The following is a 23,433-nucleotide window of genomic DNA, read 5'->3' as shown; positions in this document are numbered from 1 at the left end:
AAGAGAGGGGAGGCATCTAGGAAAAAGTGACTGTAATGCAATATTTAGAAAAATGTATAGAAAATATTACTTCACACTGCCAGACAAAAATAATTTCAGAGAGATGGTGGTGGATGTGGCCAAGGTGAAATTGGAATCAAAAGATTATCAGAGAAAATTGTAATTGAACAATGGAGGGCTTTAGAAAGTTGATGGTCCATATGGAAGAAGAGTTGGAAAATTAAAGCCAGATGACCAGTGGATGACAAAAGAAGATAAAGTCCAAACTTATTTACACAGAGTGGTAAATCCTTGGAATTCTCTACCAGTAAAGATTAGAGCATAAGCCATAGGAGCAGAATTAGGCCATTTGAACTGTCGGGTCTGCTCCGCCATTCAATCACGGGTAATCCTTCTTTCCCTTCCTCAACCCCATTTCCTGGCTGCCTCCCCGTAACCTTTGATGCCATGTCTAATCAAGAATCTATCAATCTCTGCCTTAAATACACCCAATGACCTGGCCTTCACAGCTGCTTGTGGTCACAAATTCACCACCCTCTGCCGAAAGAAATTTCTCGGTATCTCTGTTTTGAAAAGGCACCCCTCTATCCTGAGGCTGTGCCCTCTTGTCCTAGACTCCCCCACCATGTGAAACATCTTTTCCACATCTACTCTGTCTAGGCCTTTCCACATTCGAAAGGTTTCAATGAGATCCACCCCCCCATCCTAAATTCCAGTGAGTACAGACCCAGAGCCATCAAACATGCCTCGTATGATAACCCTTTCACTCCCAGAATCTTACTTGTGAACTGCTTCTGGACCCTCTCCAATGCCAGCACATCTTTTCTAAGATGAGGAGCTCAAAATTCTTCACAATACTCAAGGTGAGGCCTCACCAGTGCCTTACCACTCCTTCTCGCAGTGTAGAGTGCCTTTCTGCTTCAAAACCTCAACCATTCTCCCTGTACCCAAAAAGACCAAAGTAACATGCCTGAACGACTGGCGTCCTGTTGCACTCTCCTCAATAATAAGCAAATTCTTTGAGAGGCTGGTCAAAGACTACATCTGCAGCATGTTACCACCCACATTGGACCCCCTACAATTCGCCTACTGACACAACTGATCAATAGATGACGCAATAGTCACAACTCTACCCACCATCCTTGCACATCTGGAGAAAAAAGTTTCTTATGTGAGCATGCTGTTCTTGGACTGCAGTTCAGCATTCAACACCGTGATTCCCTCCAAGCTCGACAAGAAGCTTGGAGGCCTCAGCCTTCGTGCCTTATGCAGCTGGATCCTGGACTTGCTGTCAGATCACCAGCAGTAGTGTGGACAGCCTAGCACATCTGTAGATGTGAACTTCCCACTATTCAGGATACTTACAAGGACAGGTGTGTAAAAAGGGCCCGAAGGATCATTGGGGATCCGAGTCACCCCAACCACAAACTGTTCCAGCTGCTACCAACCGGGAAAGGGTACCGCAGCATAAAAGCCAGGGCCAACAGGCTCCGGGACAGCTTCTTCCACCAAGCCATCAGGCTGATTAATTCATGCTGATACAATTGTATTTCTATGTTATATTGACTGTCCTGTTGTACTATTATTTCTATTGTATTTCTATGTTATATTGACTATCCTGTTATACTATTTATTACAAATTGCTATAAATTGCACATTTAGACAGAGATGTAACATAAAGATTTTTACTCATGTATGTGAAGGATGTAAGTAATAAATTCAATTCAATTAGAAAGCCCCAGCATTACAACCCTGCTCTTGTATTCAAGACCTCTTGAAATTAATGCCAATATCGCATTTGCCTTCCTCACCACCGACTCAACCTACAAGTTAACTTTTGGCAACACACATCAAAGTTGCTAGTGAACGCAACAGGCCAGGCAGCATCTCTAGGAAGAGGTACAGTCGACGTTTCAGGCCGAGACCCTTCGTCAGGACTAACTGAAGGAAGAGTGACTTTTGGGGTGTTTTGCACAAGGACTCCCAAATCCCTTTGCATCTCAGATTTGTGGATTTTCTCCCTGTTTAGATAACAGTCTGCACATTTATTTCTACTATCAAAGTGCATGACCATGCATTTTCCAACATTGTATTTCATTTGCCACTTTCTTGCCCGTTCTCCTAATCTGCCTTAAGGCCTTCTGTAGCCCACCTGTTTCCTCAACACTACCTGCCCCTCCACCAATCTTTGTATCATCTGCAAACTTGGCAACAAAGCCAACTATTTCATCACCTAAATCATTGATAAACAGCATAAAAGGAAGTGGTCCCAAAACTGACGCCTGTGGAGTACCACTAGTCACTGGACTAGTTGGGGTCTTTGAAGAAGATGTAAATACATTTTTTTTGTAAGATTAGTGAACAGTGCCTGTGGAGAACCTGCACAGAAATACTGTATATCCAAAATACAGAGAACTAATCAGAGTACAGAAAGCTGGAAGAGAAGTAGAGCTGATCAGAGGTTAAAATTAAAAGTACTAATGGAAGCAAGAAGGCATGACTGAGATCCAGTTGTGTAATTTAGTTTTTGTGTGGACTCAGTGAAAGAATATTTAATTGGGGTTCTGGGTAGGTTCTAAATTCATAAAGGGAAGGTAAGAGATGGCCAGTGGCATTTAGTTAAAAACCACCTGGTCTAAATGTGATGATGCCTAGATTGTACAGGGAACCAATAGACAAAATTGCGGAGTCTCTGGATATTGTTTTTGATTCATAGCAATACTTTTTGTTCAACGTGAAGTTTAGAGATGAACCCAATACTGCATTTAACTTAATTTAACCACCATAGAGGGAAAATTCTAGGAACAGTCATCAGAGCTGGTTGGGCACAGGAGTACATTCAGCCAGAGACTCATTCCACCAAGATGGAGCACTGAGCGTCATAGGAAGTCATTCCTGCCTGTGGCCATCAAACTTTACAACTCCTCCCTTGGAGGGTCAGACACCCTGAGCCAATAGGCTGGTCCTGGACTTATTTCATAATTTATTGGCATAAGTTACATATTACTATTTAACTATTTGTGGATCTATTACTATTTATTATTTATGGAGCAACTGTAACGAAAACCAATTTCCCCCGGGATTAATAAAGTATGACTATGACAGAGCTAACAGAATCAGCAGTCTAGTGAGCATGTCACCATAAGACATAGGAGCAGAATTTGGTCATTTTGTCCATCGAGTCTGCAGTGCCATTCCATCATGGCTGATTTATTTTCCCTCTCAACCCCATTCTCTTGCCTTCTCTCCGTAACCTTTGATGACTGTACGAAAGGGACGGGTTGCAGTTGAATCTGAGGAGGACCAATATCCTTGTGGGCAGGTTTGCTAAAGCTGCTGGGAGTGGTTTAAATTAATGTGGCAGGGGATGAGAGCCAGTATGATAGAGCTGAGGTTGAGCCACCAGGATTACAAGTAGATGATGGGTGTAATATGAATATAAGGAAGGAGAAGCCAATGATTGGGTACAAATGCAGACAGTGCAAGGAGTTAAATTGTATCACAGAGGCAGAATACAAAAGTGCGAAGAATGCATGGCTGAAGGTGCTATATTTAAACGCATGTAGTATTTGGAATAAGGTAGATTAACTTGTGGTGCATTTAGAGATTGGCCGTTATGACGTGGACATCACTGAGTCATGGCTGAAAGAAGGTCATGGTGTGGCTCTGTTGGTAAGAGATGGAATTACATCTTTAGAAAGAGGTGACATGGGGTCAGAGAATGTTGAATCGATGGTTGGAGTTAAGAAACTGCAAATAAATTACCACAATCTTTTTATGGAGCTTCTGTTTCCCCAATTCTTAAAAAAGATAAGGATCCTGCTGAATGTGCATCATTTAGGCCTATATCCTTGCTGAATGTGGAATCCAAGATCTTTTCTAAAATACTGGCAACTAGATTGGAGAATGTATTGCCTCAAATTATTTCTGATGACCAGACTGGATTTATTAAAAATCGTTATTCTATTTTTAATATTAGGAGATTAATGAACATTGTTTATACTTCTTCATCTAGAACTCCAGAATGTGTCATTTCACTGGACGCTGAGAAAGTGTTTGACAGAGTCGAATGGGCATATTTATTGAGTACGCTTGAGAAATTTAATTTTAGTCCAATATTTATATCTTGGATTAAATTGATATACCCTATCCCTTCAGCTTCAGTATTTACCAATAATCAAAGATCTCCCTTTTTTCAGTTGTTTCGTGGCACTAGGCAGGGCTGTCCTCGGAGCTCATTATTATTCGATATTGCCTTGGAACCTTTAGCTATTGCTATTCATGATTCACCTAATATACTTGGCATTACCCGTGGGAATGAGATACACAGGTTATCACTATATGCAGGTGATTTGCTACTATATATCTCTAACCCTGGGAAATCCATTCCGGCAGTAATATCCCTGCTTGCTCAGTTTAGTAACTTTTCTGGCTACAAATTGAATCTTAATGGGAGTGAACTCTTTCTATTAAATATGCAGGTTCCAATTTATAGACGTTCACCATTCAGACTGGTTACTGACTATTTTACTTATCTGGGTGTTAAAATCACTAAGAAGCGTAAGAATTTATTTAAGCTCGATTTTTTACCTTTAATTAATCAGGTTAATCAGTTGTTTAGTAAATGATCCCCATTGTCTTTATCACTGATTGGCCAAATTAATGCTATTAAGATGATTATTCTACCTAAATTTTTATATCTATTTCAAGTGGTACCAATTTTTATTTCTAAATCCTTTTTTGATACTGTTGATTCTAAAATTTCCTCATATATATGGCAGAATAAAAATCCTAGACTAAGTCAGAAGATACTTACAGAAGTCCAAAAAGGATGGTGGTTTGGCATTGCCGAATTTAAGATTGTATTACTGGGCAATTAATATTAGATATTTAATTTTTTGGACACAGAATTTGGATATAATTCCAAGTCCACAATGGGTAAACCTTGAATGTAATTCTGTACAAGAGTTTTTGTTGGTTTCTATTTTAGGGACTTCACTTCTGTTTGTTCTCTCTAAATTGAATAAACAAATGGTTAATCCAATAATTAAATATACATTATGAATATGGTTTCAATTTCATAAATTTTTTGGTTTGAACAAATTTATTTTATCAAGCCCTATTATATCTAATTTTTTTCCAACTCTCTGTTATGGATCAAGCCTTTTTGGTATGGAAAATGAAGGGTATAATATGTTTTCGTGATTTATTCTTGGATAACTGTTTCATGTCTTTTGAACAGTTGTCTAATAAATATAATTTGCCCAGATCCCATTTTTTTTTAGATACTTACAAATTAGAAACTTTTTAATGACTACGCTACCTACTTTTCTGACTTCATATCCAACTGATATCATGGAAGAAATTTCAGGTTTAAACCCTAATCAGAAGGGTTTAACAGCAATTATTTATGATATGATTATGAAAATACAGCCAGGTATATCTGATAAAATTAAGAATGAGTGGGAAAGGGAACTTCAGCTTCACTTACCTATAGAGAAATGTGAAAAACATTTTCAATTAGTTAACTTTTCTTCTGTATATGTTAAACATACGTTGATACAATTGAAGGTGGTGCATAGGGCTCACATGTCTAAAGATAAACTAGCTCGTTTTTACTCCCATATAAATCCTGTTTGTGACAGATGTCATTCTGAGGTAGCTTCTTTGACTCATATGTTCTGGTCTTGCCCTCTTTTGGAAAAATATTGGAAAGACATCTTTGATATTATTTCAGCAGTTTTGCATATTGATTTACAACCTCATCCTATTACCGCAATTTTTGGTTTACCAATGATGGAACATAACTATATATTCTCTTCAGCTCATCGGATGATTGCATTTGTTACATTAATGGCTAGAAGATCCATTTTATTGAATTGGAAAGAGATCAATCCTCCTACTATATTTCAAAGGTTTTCCCAAACTATATCTTGTTTAAATTTAGAAAAAAATCAGAAGTGTCACTTTTGATCCTTCGGTTAAATTTGAAGAGACTTGGAGGCCATTTATTCAACATTTTCATGTGATGTAGCTTGACCTTTTCCGAATCCTTTTTATTAACCTAAAATATACCGTCAGAGGAGTGGAGTTAGTGACATTAATGATTGTATTCGATGTAAAATAATAGCCCAGCTTTGTTTAGTTTTGTTTTGTTTAGTTTTTGTTTAGTCTAGTTTAGTTTTTTTTTCTAATTTGTGTTTTTTTTCTTGATCGTTTTTCATTTTTCTTATGTTTAATTATATTAAGAGATTGGGAGGCCTAGTATACCTGTATTATCTGTAGTTTTTATTCACATATGTTAATTACCGATAATGTAATCCCAATCTCTTTGTACTAGTATTGTTGCTATGTTTATGAATTTGAAAATTAATTAAAAGATTAAAAAAGAAAGAAACTGCAAGGGTAAAAAACTATTATGGGAATCATATATAGGCCTCCTGATAGTAACCAAGACGTGGGGTTGAAATTGCAAAGGGAGCCGGAAAGGGCTTCTAATAGGGCAATGTCGCAATTGTAATGGGAGACTTCAATATGCAAGAGGATTGGGAAAATCAGATTGGTGTTGGATTGCAAGAGAGGGAAGTTGTTGAATGCCTAGGAGATGGCTTTTAGAGCAGCTTGTACTTGAGCCTTCTCGGGGAAAGGCTATCTTAGATTGGGTGTTGTGTAATAATCTAGATTTTATTAGGGAGCTTAAGGTAGGATTTTCTTTAACCAGTGAGTGCTGAATCTGTGGAAATTATTGCCACAGGCAGCTGTGAAGGCCAAGTCTTTATGTATGTTTAAGGCAGAGGTTGATAGATTCTTTTTTTTAATACTTTATTTTCAAAATTTTCAAAAAAAACCAAAATCAACAAGAACATACCAGCTCAGACTTGTGTAAAAATGAAATAAGCAAAAAAAAGGGACATAATATTAGAGGGATGCTATTGTACGAAGTGCTCAAAAATACTAAACAGTAGATCTCAAATGACGGCCTTGAGAAATCAGCTGGGGGGAAATTGCTCATCTGTCCCCGGCCTCATCCAGGTAGGCAAGAAGTGGATCCCAGATAGCCAAAATTTTTTAATTGAATTGGTTCTCAAGAACCTAGGTTTCTCCATCTGTATGACTGAGATCATATCAGCCATCCATCTCCGAAAGGAAGGGGGAGAGGGTGATTTCCATTCCCTCAAAGTAAGTCTTTTGGCAACAGTCATCCCCAGCATCAGAGACTGTTGTATGGCTGCAGGGAAACAAATAGTAGATTGTGAACAGCGAAATATGGCGAGACCAGCTTCCAAGGGGAAGGATCTTTTATAGGCCTTTGAATACCAGTCAAATACTTTGGACCAAAATCCAGTCAGTAATGGGCAAAACCAAAAGGTGTGCGACAACATGGCCTCTGTCCCTTGGCATCTATCACACATTGGCGCGACAGAAGGGTAAATCCTGTGCAATCTAAGTTTAGAGTAGTAGAGACAGTGGACAACTTTAAATTGGATCAGTTGGTGTCTGCTGTTAACAGAGCAAGCCTGTATCATAGACAAACTCTTGTCCCAGGCAGCTTCAGATAATTCAATGCCCAACTCCTCTCTCCAGGCGCCTCTAATCTTCACAGTAGGCGCTACAGTGCAATCATCAAACAAACGTACAAACTTAGAAACGAGATGCCTGGAGTCAGGAGATTTCTTTAAAATATCAAAAAAAATGATTCCCCGGAAGGAAGGTTGATAGATTCTTGATTGGTCCGAACATGAAGGGATATGGGGAGAAGGCAGGAGATCGGGGCTGAGGAAAAATGGATGAGCCATGATGAAATGGCAGAGCAGACTCGATGGACCAAATGGCCTAATTCTGCTCCTATATCTTATGGTAAAGGAACCCTTAGGAGACAATGAACATATGATTGAATTCATACTGCATTAAGTCAGATGTATCAGTATCTCTGTGGAATAAAGGAAATTACAGAGGCATGAGAGAGGAGCTTCCCCAGGTGGATTGGAGGGGGATACTGGCAGGGATGACGGTAGAGCAGAGGTGGCTGAAGTTTCTGGGAATAGTTCACAAGGCGCAGGATAGATATATCCCACAGAAGAAGTAGTTCTCAAGTGGCTGACAAGGGAAGTTGAGGACTGCATAAAAGCCGAGAAAAGGGCACATAATGTAGCAAAAGTGAGTGGGAAGTTGAATGATTGGGAAGTTTTTAAAATCCAACAAAAGGCAACTAAAAAAGCTGTAAGAAGTGAAAAGATGAAATATGAGGGCAAACTAGCTAATAATATAAAGCAGGATATTAAATTTTTTTCATGTTATAGAGAGAGTAAAAGGGAGGTGAGAGCTGATATTGGACCAATGGAAAATGATGCTGGTGAGATAGTAATGGGGGACAAAGGAATGGTGGAAAGAAGTACTTTGTATCATTCTCTGCTGTGGAAGACACTAGCAGCGTGCCAGAGGTCCGTGAGTGTCAGGGAGTGTTAGTGAGTGCCATTGATAATACAAAGGAAAAAGTGCCAGGCAAAAAAGGTCATAAGGTGGATAAGTCACCTGGACCAGTTGGACTACATCCTAGAGTCCTGAAAGAGGTTGCTGAAGAGATAGCTGATGCATTGGTCATGATCTTTCAAGAATCACGATTCTGGCATGGTTCAGGAGGACTGGAAGATTGCAAATGTCACTCTACTCATTAAGAAAGGAGGAAAGCAAAAGAAAGTAAATTATAGGATCTCCCCCTCCCCCTCCCCCTCCAACTTTCAAATCCCTTACTCACTCTTCCTTCAGTTAGTCCTGACAAAGGGTCTCGGCCTGAAACGTCGACTGTACCTCTTCCTAGAGATGCTGCCTGGCCTGCTGCATTCACCAACAACTTTGATGTGTGTTGCTTGAATTTCCAGCGTCTGCAGAATTCCTGTTGTTTAAATTATAGGCCAGTTAGCCATAGCTCAGTGGTTGGGAAAGTGTTGGAGTCCATTATTAAGTATGAGGTTTTGGGGTACTTGGAGACTAATGATAAAAATAAGTCAAAATCAGCATGGTTCCTGTAAATGGAAATCTTGCCTGACAAATCTGTTCAAATTCTTCAAGGAAGTAATAAACAGGGTGGACAAAAGAGAGGCAGTGGATGTCATTTACTTGGATTTTCAGAAGGCATTTGATAAGGTGCCACACCTGAGACAGCTTAATAAGATAAAATCCCATGGAATTACAGGAAAGATACTGTCATGGATGGGGAAATGGCTGACAGATAGGAGGCAGCAAGTGGGAATAAATGGGGCCTTTTCTGGTTGGCTGCCAGTGACTAAGGTAACACCTTACAGACCCTTGGTTACTACCATCTAGAAGGACAAGAACAGCAGGTACTTAGGAGTACCACCACTTTGAAATCCCCCTCCGAGTCACTCAGCATCCCAACTTGAAAACGTATCGCAGTTCCTTCATTGTCACTGGGTCAAACTCATGGAATTCACTCCCTAACAGCACTGTGGGTGTACCTGCACCTCAAAGACTGCAGTGGTTCCAGGCGTCTGCTCATCACCATCTTCTCAAGAGTGACTAGGGCTGGGCAATAAAGGCTGATTCAGCTGGCGACACCCACATCCTGTAAATGAATAAATAAAAAACTAGTGGTGTTCCTCGGAACAGTATTGGGCCCATTACTTTTCACATTGTTTGTCAACGATTTAGTTAATGGAATTGATAGTGTTGTGGCAAAATTTGCAGATGATAGGCGGAAGGATGGATAGTGCTGAGGAAGCAATACGATTGTAGAAGGACTTAGATAAATTGGAAGAATGGGCAAAAAAAAGTGGCAGATGAGTACAGTTTTGGAAAATATATGACAATGCAGTTTGGTAAAAGGAACAATAGCGCAGACTATTATCTAAATGGGGAGAAAATTCAAATATCAGAGGTGCAAAGGGACTTGGGAGTCCTCTTGCAAGACTCCCAGAAGGTTAATTTACAGGTTGAGTCTGTGATAAAGAAGGCAAATGCAATGTTGGCATTCATTTCAAGGGGAATAGAATATAAAAACAAGGAGATAATGCTGAGGCTTTATAAGATGCTAGTCAGGCTGCACTTGGAGTATTGGCAACAGTTTTGGGCCCCATATCTCAGAAAGGATGTGTTGTCATTGGAGAGAGTCCAGAGGAGGTCCACGAGGATGATTCCAGGAATGAAATGGTTAACATATGAGGTGTATTAACTTATCTAGCTGTGGGAGTTGAACCCCGATCATTGGCACTGTAAAGCGTTATGCTAGCTGCTGTGCTACTGTGATACATGTGGTAGTGAAAAGTTTTCCAGATAGTAAGGAAGTACAGTGGATTCCATTTAATTGGGACCTGTACATTTTGATCCAATTAAGTGGCTGCCCCAATTAGCAGAAGTTTCATGGAAATAGTCACAAAGGTATAAAAATATCATTTAACTGAATAACAAATTGTGTATTTAAATGAAATATAAAATAAATGAGAACACTACCAATACTACTACAGTAATATAAAACTATTAGTTCCTAATAGTTATCGACAGTGGGTTCATCCAGTGTATGCTGTCATGTCTTTGATTGCAAATGAACAAAATCAATGCAGGCATCTAGTGCGGATAATGGACTGCCTTTATACACTGGTCTTGACGACAGCATCCTCTAAATCTTCATTTTCATTGTTACATTCAAGATGATTGTTGATACCATCAAATTCTTTATAGGTCCTAACTTGTTGAAGTAGTAAAATCGTTTCATTTCACTCCAGGCTGTTTCTGGCATCTCCAAGCTTGTAACCGCAGTGAGCAAACCAGTTCTGAATGTCTTACTGCTCATTTCTCCCCAACCATCAGTAACAAAAATCACTGCTTTTTCAACACAAACATACCCAACTGACACTATTTAAAAACTGATCTAATCACAGTGTAGTGTCTTAACAGCCACACAAGTGTACCTGACTGATGCTAGTTAGAAACTGTTCAGCGACAGTCTCCTGTCCCAGTTAAGTGACGTAGTGTCCCAAATAAATGAAGACACCTTGAATCACGACACATGCCGGTGATAAGAAACCTGATTCTGATTCTGAGAATTCCAGTTATTTCTCTATTTTAGTTCTTTAAGAGTTGTCCCAATTAAGACTCAATGATAACCATGGCCCAATTAACCCGATATGGTGATCTACCCTAGTGTTCATACTCTGGCATTTCAGATTATGTATTTATGATCTGGTTTTGCTATATAGTGCAAAACTTCAAAGTTGGCAGATGTCAATTTTTGGAGGAGTAGTAGAGAATGAGTATGGTAATAAATTTTGAAGGAGGTGTATACAGGCTGCTGGAATGGGCTCTCCATAGGAGGTCAATGAAATTTAATGCTGTTAAAGGGAAAAGTGTCAAGTTTGTGTAGAAAAACTGAGAAAAAGAAATATAAGTTAGAAGGCACGACTCAAAAATAAGTGCAAGAACATAGAACAGTGCAGCGCAGTACAGGCCTTTGGGCCACGGTATTGTGCCAGCCCTTTAACCTACTCCAAGAGCAATCTAACCCTTCCCTTCCATGTAGCCTTCAATTTACCTATGTAAAAGTCTCTGTAATGTCTCTAATATATCTGCCTCTACTACCACACATGGCAGCACATTTCACGCATCTACCACTCTTTCTCTGACTTCCCCATTTACCTTCTTCCAGACACCTTAGAGTTATGCCCCCTTGCATTAGCCATTTCCAGCCTGGGAAAAAATCTCTACCTGTCTACCTCCACTTAATCAATGCCTCTTATCATCTTATAAACCTCTGTCAAGTTGCCTTTCATTATTGTCCTCTTTGAAATGAAGAGTCTTAGTTTGCCCAATCTATCTTCCTAACGGCTTTCTAATCCAGGCCTTATCCTGGATTATCTCCTCTGCACCCTGTTTAAAGTTTCCATATCATTCCTATAATGAGATGACCAGAACTGAGCACAGTATTCCATTTGTGGTCTAACTAGAGTTTTGTAGACTCAGTCTAATGAAAGCAATCACACTATACGCCTTTTAACCACTCTATGAACCTGCACTGCAACTTTGAGGGATCTATGGATGTGAACCCCAAGATCTCGCTGTTCCTCCATACTGTTAAAAATCCTTCTTTTAACTCTCTATTCTTCCTTCAAATTTGACCTTTCAAAGTGTATCACTTGACACTTTCCTGGATTGAATTCCATCTGCCACTTCTCAGCTCAGCTTTGCATTCAATCAATATCCCGTTGTACCCTACAACAACCTTGTAAACTATCAACAACTCCATCAACCTTCTGGTCATCTCTAAACTTTCTAACCTAGCCTTCCATTTCCTCATCCAAGTTATTTGTAAAAAAAAAGTCACTAATAGGAGGGTCCTAGAACAGATCCCTGCAGAAAATCACCTCCTTAAAAAAAACTTAAATGTTTTGTTTTATGCAAAGTTCTTTGAAAGTGATGGGCCATGTTGAAAAAGTTGCTAAAATAAATGCATATTTGCTTTATAAATAGCTGTATAGAGTAAAGGAGCAAGGAAGTCATGATAGAAAACTGGTTTAGCCACAATTGGAGCCATACTGGAGAAGTAGACACAGAATAAATTTACGGATATTTTTCAAAGAATGAGGGGCATTAATTAGGTGGATGGACTGAGGAAGTGAGATTTGTTGTCTGGAAACGGAAGGTCACAGGGCAATCTGATACTATTAATTAAATTCATAAGGGTGTAGAGAGCAAGTGTTTCTATTGTGCTTGGGTTAAGGATCAGAGCTTATGGAATGAAGGTGATTAGTAATAGATCCGAATATAACATGAACAAGATTTTTTTTTACGCAAACAACAGGAATTCTGCAGATGCTGGAAATTCAAGCAACAAACGAAGGGTCTCGGCCTGAAACGTCGACTGCACCTCTTCCTACAGATGCTGCTTGGCCTGCTGCGTTCACCAGCAACTTTGATGTGTGTTGCAAGATTTTTTTTTAAGTTTGCAGTTAGTGATTTGGGTCTGAAATGCTTAGCCAGGAAAGAACAAGAAGCAGTTTTGATAGTAATCGTCAAAAGAAAACTGGATATGTATTTAAAAGCATCTGCAGCAGGTTTATTATCACTGACATATGTCGTGAAATTTATTGTTTTGTGTTAGCAGTAATTGCAATACATAAATTACTGAAGGTTACAATAAATAAATAGTGTGAAAGAGGAGTAGCAAGGCAGTGTTTATGGATTGTTCAGAAATCTAACAGCAGAGGGAAAGAAGCTGTTCCTGAATCGCTGAAAGTAGGTCTTCAGGTTCCTGTACCTCCTTTTTGGTGGTAGTAATGAGAAAAGGGCATATTCCAGATAGTGAGGTTCATTGGTGATGGATGCACTGCCTTGAGATACCACGCCGTGAAGATGTCCTTGATGGTGGACAGGGTTTTGCCCATGATGGATCTGGCTAATTTCAACCTAGCTTCTTTCAATCCTGCTGTTTGGAACCTCCCTACCAGGCAGTGATGCAACCAGTCAGAATACTGTCTATGGTACATCTACAAAAATTTGCAAGAGTCTTTGCAGACGTACCAAAACACCTCAAACTCCTAACACAGTATGCCACTGGCAAGCCTTGTTGCTGTTTATATTATTGTGTTAAGCTCAGAATAGATCTTCTGAGAAGTTGTCACCCTGGAACTTGAAGCTGCTGACTCTTTCCACCACTGGAACCCCCACGGCCCAACTTCTCATTCCTGAAGTTCACAGTTAATTCTTTGATCTTGCTGACATTGTGGGGGTCATTATTGTAGCACTGTTCAACCAGCCAGTCAATCTTCTGCATGCCTTCTCATCGTCATCTGACATATTGCAGATTAAGAATATCCAAAGATAAAGGTGGGGGGGGGGAACAAGAGGGTGGAACATATCTCGATGGAATGATTGTGCTTTGTTATTGTGGATTGGACAAGCTGCATGACCTCAGCTGCATCCTTTCATGAGATTTTATAAAGCACATTTCACATCCCCTTGTGTGCTAAACTGGAGTATGGCCAGTGAAATGGTTTTTGAAGTTTTCTAAAGCAGGAAGTGTAGCACAGCAGTTTGCCAAAATGCTGATGTAATATTGGTCAGATAATGTGTGTAATGTTAGTTGAGGGATGAATATTGACTAGCACATTGAGTTTAACTGCCTTGCTCTTTAAAATAATACACTGGAATTATTTAGGTGAGAGAACAAATTCAATTTCAGTTTAGAATCCCCCTGCAGGTGGCAGCTCTTAAAGAACTGTGCCATAAAATCATTATACACTAGTGAAATACGATTTTCAATAGTATACAGTGGATTTCGGTTAACTAGGACACCTCAGGTCCAGTACATTTTGACCCCATTAGGTGGCTGCTCCAATTAGCTGAAGTTTCATGAAAATAGAAATGTAGAATGCCTATAGCATAATACAGGCCCTTCGGCCCACAAAGCTGTGCTGAACATGTCCTTACCTTAGAACTACCTAGGCTTACCCATAGTCCTCTATTTTTCTAAGCTTCATGTACCTATCAGGTGTCTCTTAAAAGACCCTATCGTTTCCACCTCCACCACCGCTGCCGGCAGCCCATTCCACGCACTCAGCACTCTCTGTGTAAAAAAACTTAGCCCTGGCATCTCCTCTGTACCTACTTCCAAGCACTTTAAAACTATGCCCTTTCGAGCTAGCCATTTCAGCCCTGGGAAAAAGCCCGTGACTATCGACATGATAAATGCCTCTTATTATCTTGTACACCTCTATCAGGTCACCTCCCATCCTCCATCGCTCCAAGGAGAAAAGGCTGAGTTCACTCAACCTATTCTCATAAGGCATGCTCCCCAATCCAGGCAACATCCTTGTAAATCTCCTCTGCACACTTTCCGTGGTTTCTATATCCTTCCTATCGTGAGGTGACCGGAAATGAGCACAGTACTCCCCAGTGGGGTCTGACCAGGATCCTGTATAGCTGCAACGTTACCTCTTGGCTCTTAAACTTAATCCCACGGTTGATGAAGGCCAATGCACTGTATGCCTTCTTAACCACAGAGTCAACCTGCTTTGAGTGTCCTATGAACTCAGACCCCAAGATTCCTTTGATCTTCCACACTGCCAAGAGGCTTACCATTAATACTATACTCTACCATCATATTTGACCTACCAAAATGAACCACCTCACACTTATCTGGGTTGAACTCCATCTGCCACATCTCAGCCCAGTTTTGCATCCTATCAATGTTCTTCTGTAACCTCTGACAGCCCTCTACACTGTCCACAACACCCCCAACCTTTGTATCATCAGCAAATTTACTAACCCATCTCTCCACTTACTCATCCAAGTCATTTATAAAAATTGTGAAGAGTAGGGGTCCCAGAACAGATCCCTGAGGCACACCGCTGGTCTTCGACCTCCATGCAGAATATGACACATCTACAACCATTCTTTGCCGTCTGTGGGCAAGCCAGCCCTGGATCCACAAAGCAATGCCCCCTTAGATCCCATGCCTCCTTACTTTCTCAATAAGCCTTGCATGGGGTACCTTATCAAATGCCTTGCTGAAATCCATATACACTACATCTACTGCTCTACCTTCATCAATGTGTTTAGTCACATCCTCAAAAAATTCAGTCTGGCTCGTAAGACACAACCTGCCTTTCACAAAGCCATGCTGACTATTCCTAATCATATTATGCCTCTCCAAATGTTCATAAATCCTGCCTCTCAGGATCTTCTCCAGTAACTTACCAAACACTGAAGTAAACTCACTGGTCTATAAATTTCCTGGGCTATCTCTACTCCCTTTCTTGAATAATGGAACAACATCCGCAACCCTCCAATCTTCCGGAACTTCTCCCATCCCCATTGATGATGCAAAGATTATCGCTAGAGGCTCAGCAATTTCCACCCTCACCTCCCATGGTAGCCGAGGGTACATCTCGTCGGGTGCCAGTGACTTAATGCTTAATGCTTTCCAAAAGCTCCAGCACATCCCCTTCCTTAATATCTACATGCTCAAGCTTCCCAGTCCACTGTAAGTCATCCCTACAATCACCAAGATCCTTTTCCATAGTGAATACTGAAGCAAGGTACTCATTAAGTACTTCTGCTATCTCCTCCAGTTTCATACACACTTTTCCACTGTCACACTTGATCAGTCCTATTCTCTCACATCTTATCCCCTTGCCCTTCACATACTTGTAAAATGCCTTGGAGTTTTTCTTAATCCTGTCCGCCAGGGCCTTCTCATGGCCCCTTCTGGCTCTCCTAATTCTATTTTTAAGCTCTTTCCTGCTAGTCTTGTAACCTTCTAGATCATTACCTAGTTTTTTGAACCTTTCGTAAGCTTTCCTTTTCATCTTGACTAAATTTACAACAGCCTTTGTACACCACGGTTCCTGTACCCTACCATCCTTCCCGTCTCATTGGAATGTACCTATTCAGAACTCCACGCAAATATCCCCTGAACATTTGCCACATTTCTACCGTACATTTCCCAGAGAACATTTGTTCCCAATTAATGCTTCTAAGTTCTTGCCTGATAGCCTAATTTCTCCCCTTACTCCAGTTAAACACTTTCCTAACTTGTCTGCTGCTGTCCCTCTCCAATGCTATGATAAAGGAGATAGAATTGTGATCACTATCTCCAAAATGCTCTTCCACTGATTGATCTGACACCTGACCAAGCTCATTTCCCAATACCAGATCAAGTACAGCCTCTCCGCTTGTAGGCTGATTTACATATTCTGTCAAGAAACCTTCCTGAACACACCTAACAAATTCTACCCCATCTAAACCCCTCTCTCTAGGGACATGCCAATGGATATTTGGGAAATTAAAATCTCTCACCACAGCAACTCTGTTAATACTACACCTTTCCAGAATCTGTCTCCCTATCTGCTCCTCGATGTCCTTGTTACTTTTGGGTGGTCTATTAAAAAAACACCCAGTAGAGTTATTGGCCCCTTCCTGTTCCTAACTTCCACCCACAGAGACTCCATAGACAATCCCTCATGACTTCCTCCTTTTCTGCAGCCGTGACACTATTTCTGATCAACAGTGCCACGCTCCCACCTCTTTTACCTCCCTCCCTGCCCTTTCTGAAACGTTTAAAGCCTGGCACTCGAAGTAACCATCCCAAGCCATCCAAATCTCTGTAATGACCACAACATCATAGCTGCAAGTACTGATCCACACTCTTAAGCTCAGCTGCTTTGTTCATAATACTCCTTGCATTAAAATAGACACATCTCAAACCATCAGTCTGAACGCGTCCCTTCTTTATCACCTGCCTATCCTTCCTCTTGCACAGTCTCCAAGCTTTCTCTATTTGTGAGCAACCGCCTCTTCCTCTGTCTCTTCAGTTCGGTTCCCACCCCCAGCAATCCTAGTTTAAACTCTCCCCAAAAGCCTTAGCAAACCTCCCTGCCAGGATATTGGTCCCCTTCAGATTCAAATGCAACCCGTCCTTTTATGCAGGTCACTCCTGCCCCAAACGAGGTCCTAATGATCCAGAAATCTGAATCTCTGCCCCCCCCCCCGCTCCAATCCCTCAGCCACACATTTATCCTCCACCTTACTCTATTCCTATACTCACTGTCACGTGGCACAGGCAGTAATCCAGAGATGACTAACTTTGTGGTCATGCTTCTCAACTTCCTAACTCCTTGTAGTCTGCTTTCAGGACCACCTCCCTTTTCCTCACTATGTCGCTGGTACCAACATGTACCGCGACCTGTTGTTGTTCTCCTTCCCACTTCAGGATATCGTGGACATGATCAGAAACATCCCGGACCCTGTCACCTGAGAGGCAAACTACCATCCGTGTTTCTTTCCTGCATCCACAGAATCACCTGTCTGACCCCCTTATAGAGTACCCTATCACTGCTGCCATTGTCTTTTCCCTACCCTTCTGAGTGGAGGGATGGGTTAGTAAATTTGCTGATGACACAAAGGTTGGAGGTGTTGTGGATAGTGTGGAGGGCTGTCGGAGGTTACAGCGGGACATCGATAGGGTGCAGAACTGGGCTGAGAAGTGGCAGATGGAGTTCAACCCAGATAAGTGTGAGGTGGTTCATTTTGGTACGTCAAATATGATGGCAGAACATAGTATTAATGATAAGACTCTTGGCAGTGTGGAGGATCAGAGGGATCTTGGGGTCCAAGTCCACAGGACACTCAAAGCTGCTACGCAGGTTGACTCTGGTTAAGAAAGCATACAGTACATTGGCCTTCATCAATCGTGGGATTGAGTTTAGGAACCGAGAGGTAATGTTGCAGCTATGTAGGATCCTGGTCAGAACCCACTTGGAGTACTGTGCTCAGTTCTGGTTGCCTCACTATAGAAAGGATGTGGAAACCATAGAAAGAGTGCAGAGGAGATTTACAAGGATGTTGCCTGGATTGGGGAGCATGTCTTTTGAGAAAAGGTTGAGTGAACTCGGCCTATTTTCCGTGGAGTGACGGAGGATGAGAGGTGACCATATAGAGGTGTATAAGATGATGAGAGGCATTGATTGTGTGGATAGTCAGAGGCTTTTTCCTAGGGCTGAAACGGCTAGCATGAGAGGGCACAGTTTTAAGGTGCTTGGAAGTAGGTGTCAGGGGTAAGTTTTTTATGCACAGAGTGGTGAGTGCATGGAATGGGCTGCTGGTGACGGTGGTGGAGGCAGATACCATAGGGTCTTTTAAGAGGCTCCTCGATAGTTACATGGAGCACAGAAAAATAGAGGGCTATGGGTAACCCTAGGTAATTTCTTTGGCACATCTTTGTGGGCCAAAGGGCCTGTATTGTGCTGTAAGTTTTCTCTGTTTCTATTATGCATTTAAATGAAATACAGAAGAAATGAGAACTCTACCAATCCTACCATAAAATTGTGTATTCGTTCCTAATAGCTATTGTTGGAGAATTTCATCTGGTGTATGATGCCATGTTCTTTTGATTGACTATAGATGCAGGAATCAGCCCAGACACCTAGTGCAGATGAGGGACTCTCTTCATACAATGCTTTCAACATTTGCATCCTTCACATCTTCATTTTCATTATTTAATTCAAAATAGTTGTGAATAGCTTCAATTTTTTTTGTAGTACCTAACTTGTTGAAGTAGTGAAATAGTTTTATTTTCACTCCTTGCCATTTCGGGCATCACCAAGCCTGAATGCTTGAAACCGCAGTAAGTAAAAACAGTTCTGAATTGTCTTACTGCATATTTCTCCCCAGCTATCAGTGACAAAAGTGGCTGCTTTTTGAACACAAGTGTGTGTAATTGATGCTATCTGAAAAATTGTATTCTCGAAGCGTAGTGCCTAATAACGACACAAGTGCTCATGACTGACTGTAGTTAGAAAATTTTAGGCAAGTCTCCTGTTGCAATTAAGCAGCATGGTGTCTCAAATAAACAAAGGGAACCTGAGCTAATTTCTCGATTATTTTTTTTTCTTGATGAGTTGTCCCAATTAAGCAGCTGTCCTGTTAACTGATGGCCCAACTAACTGGAATGCACTGTTTAGTGTTGGTGTGAAATGAATTCTCGTACATCTCTGCAAAATAAAACTAAATATTTAGTCACACTTGAGTAACACAGTTTTCTTTTGATTTTCAAAGCAATGAAGTTAATGGACCCAATTTCTGAATGTATATGATCTTTCCATCTACAGTAAACCTCCAGCAATCCAGCATCAAATTTTTGGCAGAAATTTCTGCTGTTTGGTATCTCGCTAACTCATTAGTCCATGACTGTTGTTGGTTTCTGGTATACTATGGGTAGATCTGTTGTTGGTTCTAGGGTGCTGAGTGTTTGTGTACTGGGTACTCTCTCTGAAGTTAGCATGTTCTCTGGCAAATTTATATGACTACTGTAACAAAATAAGTAAACGTGCTTTTGGGTTTTAATAGGAGGAACATCCAATAATCAGTTTTTAAAAAATCTTATCCAGTACCACCAATTCTCAAGTCTGCTGGATTCAGATTTTTTTTACTCTAGTGCCTAAAGATACTTCAGCACTTTTGCCTTTTTTTGGGCTTACAATGAGAACAAATTACCTGTTCACTTTCTCAGAAGAGGAGTAAAACTTAGAATAGTTGAAACTTAAGGAAATCAGCAACAGAAAGGAATTACAATTAAAGCTTTTCTTCATTTGCTGTTTTAATTCATCGAAGTAAATCAAGAAAGTAATTTAATTTTCTTAAAATGGTCTTCGATTTTTGAGGAGATAGGTTATAATTTCTTAGTTTTATATTTTCAGAGGTAAAATGGACAACACATTATACAAAAACAGATATACCATAATATTGATTTCTGCATTAATATCAGGTATTGACCAGTGGGTAGCATTTGTCTGAATCAAAAGATCCAAGTTCAAAAGCAACTCTAGAGATTTAAGCTGGTTGTGCATCCAACAGCTCCCAAGAAGTTCCAACACCATCCAGGATAAAACAACGTGCTTGATTAGCATCCACTCTGAGCATCTGCTTCATATCCAGTGCATTGTGACTGTACCGCATACAAGATACATTTCAGTAACTTGTCAAGTCTTGTACAATAACATTTCCCAAATCTGCAATGACTGTGACCAAGAAGGACAGATGGTCAAAGCATGGTTATTCCACAAGATCTATATATTTCCTTACAAGTCATACAAGGATCTTGACTCAGCAATGTAACTTGTAGAATTAAAGACCAAAATTCCCAACACAACTGATTATTAACCACAAGGTCTGCAATAATTCAAGAGGATGGGTCCCTGAAACTTTGGGGTAATTCAGTAGAGTAATAATATCTGTTGGTGCTAACAATGTCTAAGTGTGTAAACAAATAAAACCTTCTTGCCATTGGTAGGCGAACGCATTTTTTTAAATCCCTACATACACCAACAATTTTTTATTTTGTTACTTTCTCACAAAACACCACATCTTCTTGCCATCTCACTTATCCTGTCACAAACTTACCTAATCCTCAGTTACCTTATGTAGTATCACTGCATTTCCCTTGCTGTTTTTAAGTCTTTCACATTGATTATATATTGTTGAGGGCAAAGAACTGATCTTTGTAGTATTGCATGATCTCAGCCTACCAGCCTAGAAGTGACCTTTCTATTACTCCTCATACAACTATGTTGAAATTTTGTGTCCCACCATAGAATTCTTAAGTGATGGCCCTGTACATCCACACCTTAGCAAATGCCATTTTAAAAAGTATCACAGCATATAATCACACATTTAAAGGCATGAATTTATTATCATGTTAGGAAAAAATAAGAAGTGGAATCTTTGCCATTATATGTAGATGTGCTTGCTTCCATCCCCGTTTTTTTCCTCTTTCAAACTGGTGATTTATTCTTGGGTGCAGTCCCAAATTTCTAGTAATTCTTTCAAGTTTTAAAATTAGAAATTAAACAATCATTTTGTACCCTTCATAACATCATGACTAATCAAACATTACACTGTCAATGAAATGTCTGAAATGTAATAATTATCGAACTATAAAGACAAATTTTGAAAAGTAATGTTCCACAAATGACAATTAGAAAGAATTCCAATTGATTTAGTGAAGTTGCTTGAGACATAAATGTTGTTCAGACATAAGCAGGCTGTACAGAATTTCAGTTTTTCTTAATATAGTAGTGTTGGACTATAAATATGTGAATGGGGATATGAAATCTTGGCCTACACATCTCAAAGGGTGTATGTTCCCACTGAGTAGTACTCCCCTCTGTATAATGCTGGATGTTAGCTGAGATAATGTGTCTTGAACCTCAATCTTTTAACAGAAAGTGATGAGTGATGTCAGCTTTTCAAGGTTTAGCGTCAAATGTTTGCTCTTTAATTCCGTAATAAACATTAAACTTCTAGCAGAATATGAAAAGCTGTGTTCTGATTTTAAAATGGCTGTTTTGTCAAAACAATGAGCAGTTTACAAAAACATTTTTAGAAATTGTATATTCTCAAATAGAAACATACTGTTACAAGTAGCATTATTTTCTCTAATCTCCCTGTAGACCCACACATTGCAGCAAGTGCATTGTAATGATTTGTCATTGTTATCTTACAATCTAATCAGACTGACTTCAGTCATTGTTAAAATACTAGTCTAATAAATTGAATGTCAATTCTGACAGTGAGAATACCTTCATTTTAGAGTTCAGAGAATTGTAAGCAAGGCTACCATTTTTGTTGCTCTTATTGTGTTAGAATAATTTACATAAGATATTCTGTATTTTGTAATTAAGTGTCCAATCAAAGGAGACTGTTCACGTGTGCAGTTAACATCATTAATGAAATTCATGCATTTGTGAGACTAAGAAGTGTAAAGTTCAGGATATTTGTATAGTCTTATGTGATTTTGAAGTCATGTTTATCTCATGCCTACATCCTATACAGACCTGTTAATTTTAAATGTTTTCCCTTACAATTCATATATATATATATATATATTCTTTCTTTTTGTACTGATTCCTGTGTAACTTGTTCTCCTTTCCCTGTAGCTTTACTACTTCACCAGGTGAAGACACATTTACAGTGAGCTTTAAATCCCCGGGTGAGGAATTCACTCGCATTTGGGTGCAAGTGTTGGATCGGAAGGATGGATCTTTCCTTGTCAGATACAGAATGTATTCAAGTTACAGGGATCTGGTAATTGAGATTAAGTTCCAAGATGCTCATGTTGCTCAGTCACCATATTTTTTAAAAGGTACTTGAGATTTTATAAATGTAATTATAGAGTATCACAATGGCATAATATGGCAGTACACAAACACATCATTAAAATAACCTGATATTTCCAAGAAGTCATTCCTGTGAAGCAGCTTGCTGAGCAGCTCACTTGACCATAGTGAGTTTTAGCTCAGTAACTGGCTGGAAATATGAGTAAGCGTGGCAAGAGCACCAGACGGCTGGAGTATTCTCAACCAATGAATTCGAGGTTGAGAAAGCAACAGAATTGACTGTGTGTAGAGACAGGTCATGTAAAGAAATAAAATAAGTACAGAGATATAAAAATGTTATTGGGGGGGGAAGACAAAGGGGAAAGTAAGAAAAATATCATAAACTTTGAAAATCTCCCTAGAACAATTTATCAAGTGCAGGAATTAGATTATTCATTTTAAATTGTTTCACTTTCTGCCATTGTGTTAACAATAATGAGGTCATTTAAAAGGATACATGTAATTTCAAGCGACACACATAAAAGTTGCTGGTGAACGCAGCAGACCAGGCAGCATCTCTAGGAATAGGTACAGTTGACGTTTCGGGCCAAGACCCTGAAGAAGGCCTGCTGCGTTCACCAGCAACTTTTATTTGTGTTTCTTGAAATTCCAGCATCTGCAGATTTCCTCGTGACATGTAATTAATAGTTAGCTCTAACTTTTCTGTGACGTTTAAAGGATAACTAATTAACAGTAACAGAAGAACCTTTGGTGAGACTATTTATGTGAAGAAAATGGAACAATGTGAACAACTAGCAAATTCTGGGGG

General features: G+C 39.8%; 1 protein-coding gene across 2 annotated transcripts in view; it reads left to right on the top strand.

Annotated features, from left to right (window-relative positions):
• Window positions 1-23,433, top strand: part of poglut2 (protein O-glucosyltransferase 2) — a 93,415-nt gene that overhangs the window by 595 nt on the left and 69,387 nt on the right. Inside the window, exon 2 of one of the 2 annotated variants that reach the window (XM_072263470.1) lies at window positions 22,446-22,651. In XM_072263470.1, the coding sequence (XP_072119571.1) occupies window positions 22,446-22,651 (206 nt within the window). Of the gene's footprint in view, window positions 1-22,445; window positions 22,652-23,433 lie in introns of those variants that run through there. The other variant, XM_072263471.1, reaches the window with a different exon arrangement.

This window comes from Mobula birostris, chromosome 7 (assembly GCF_030028105.1).
Source record: "Mobula birostris isolate sMobBir1 chromosome 7, sMobBir1.hap1, whole genome shotgun sequence".
NCBI lineage: Eukaryota > Metazoa > Chordata > Chondrichthyes > Myliobatiformes > Myliobatidae > Mobula > Mobula birostris.
This window is presented reverse-complemented; position numbering and strand designations above follow the sequence as displayed.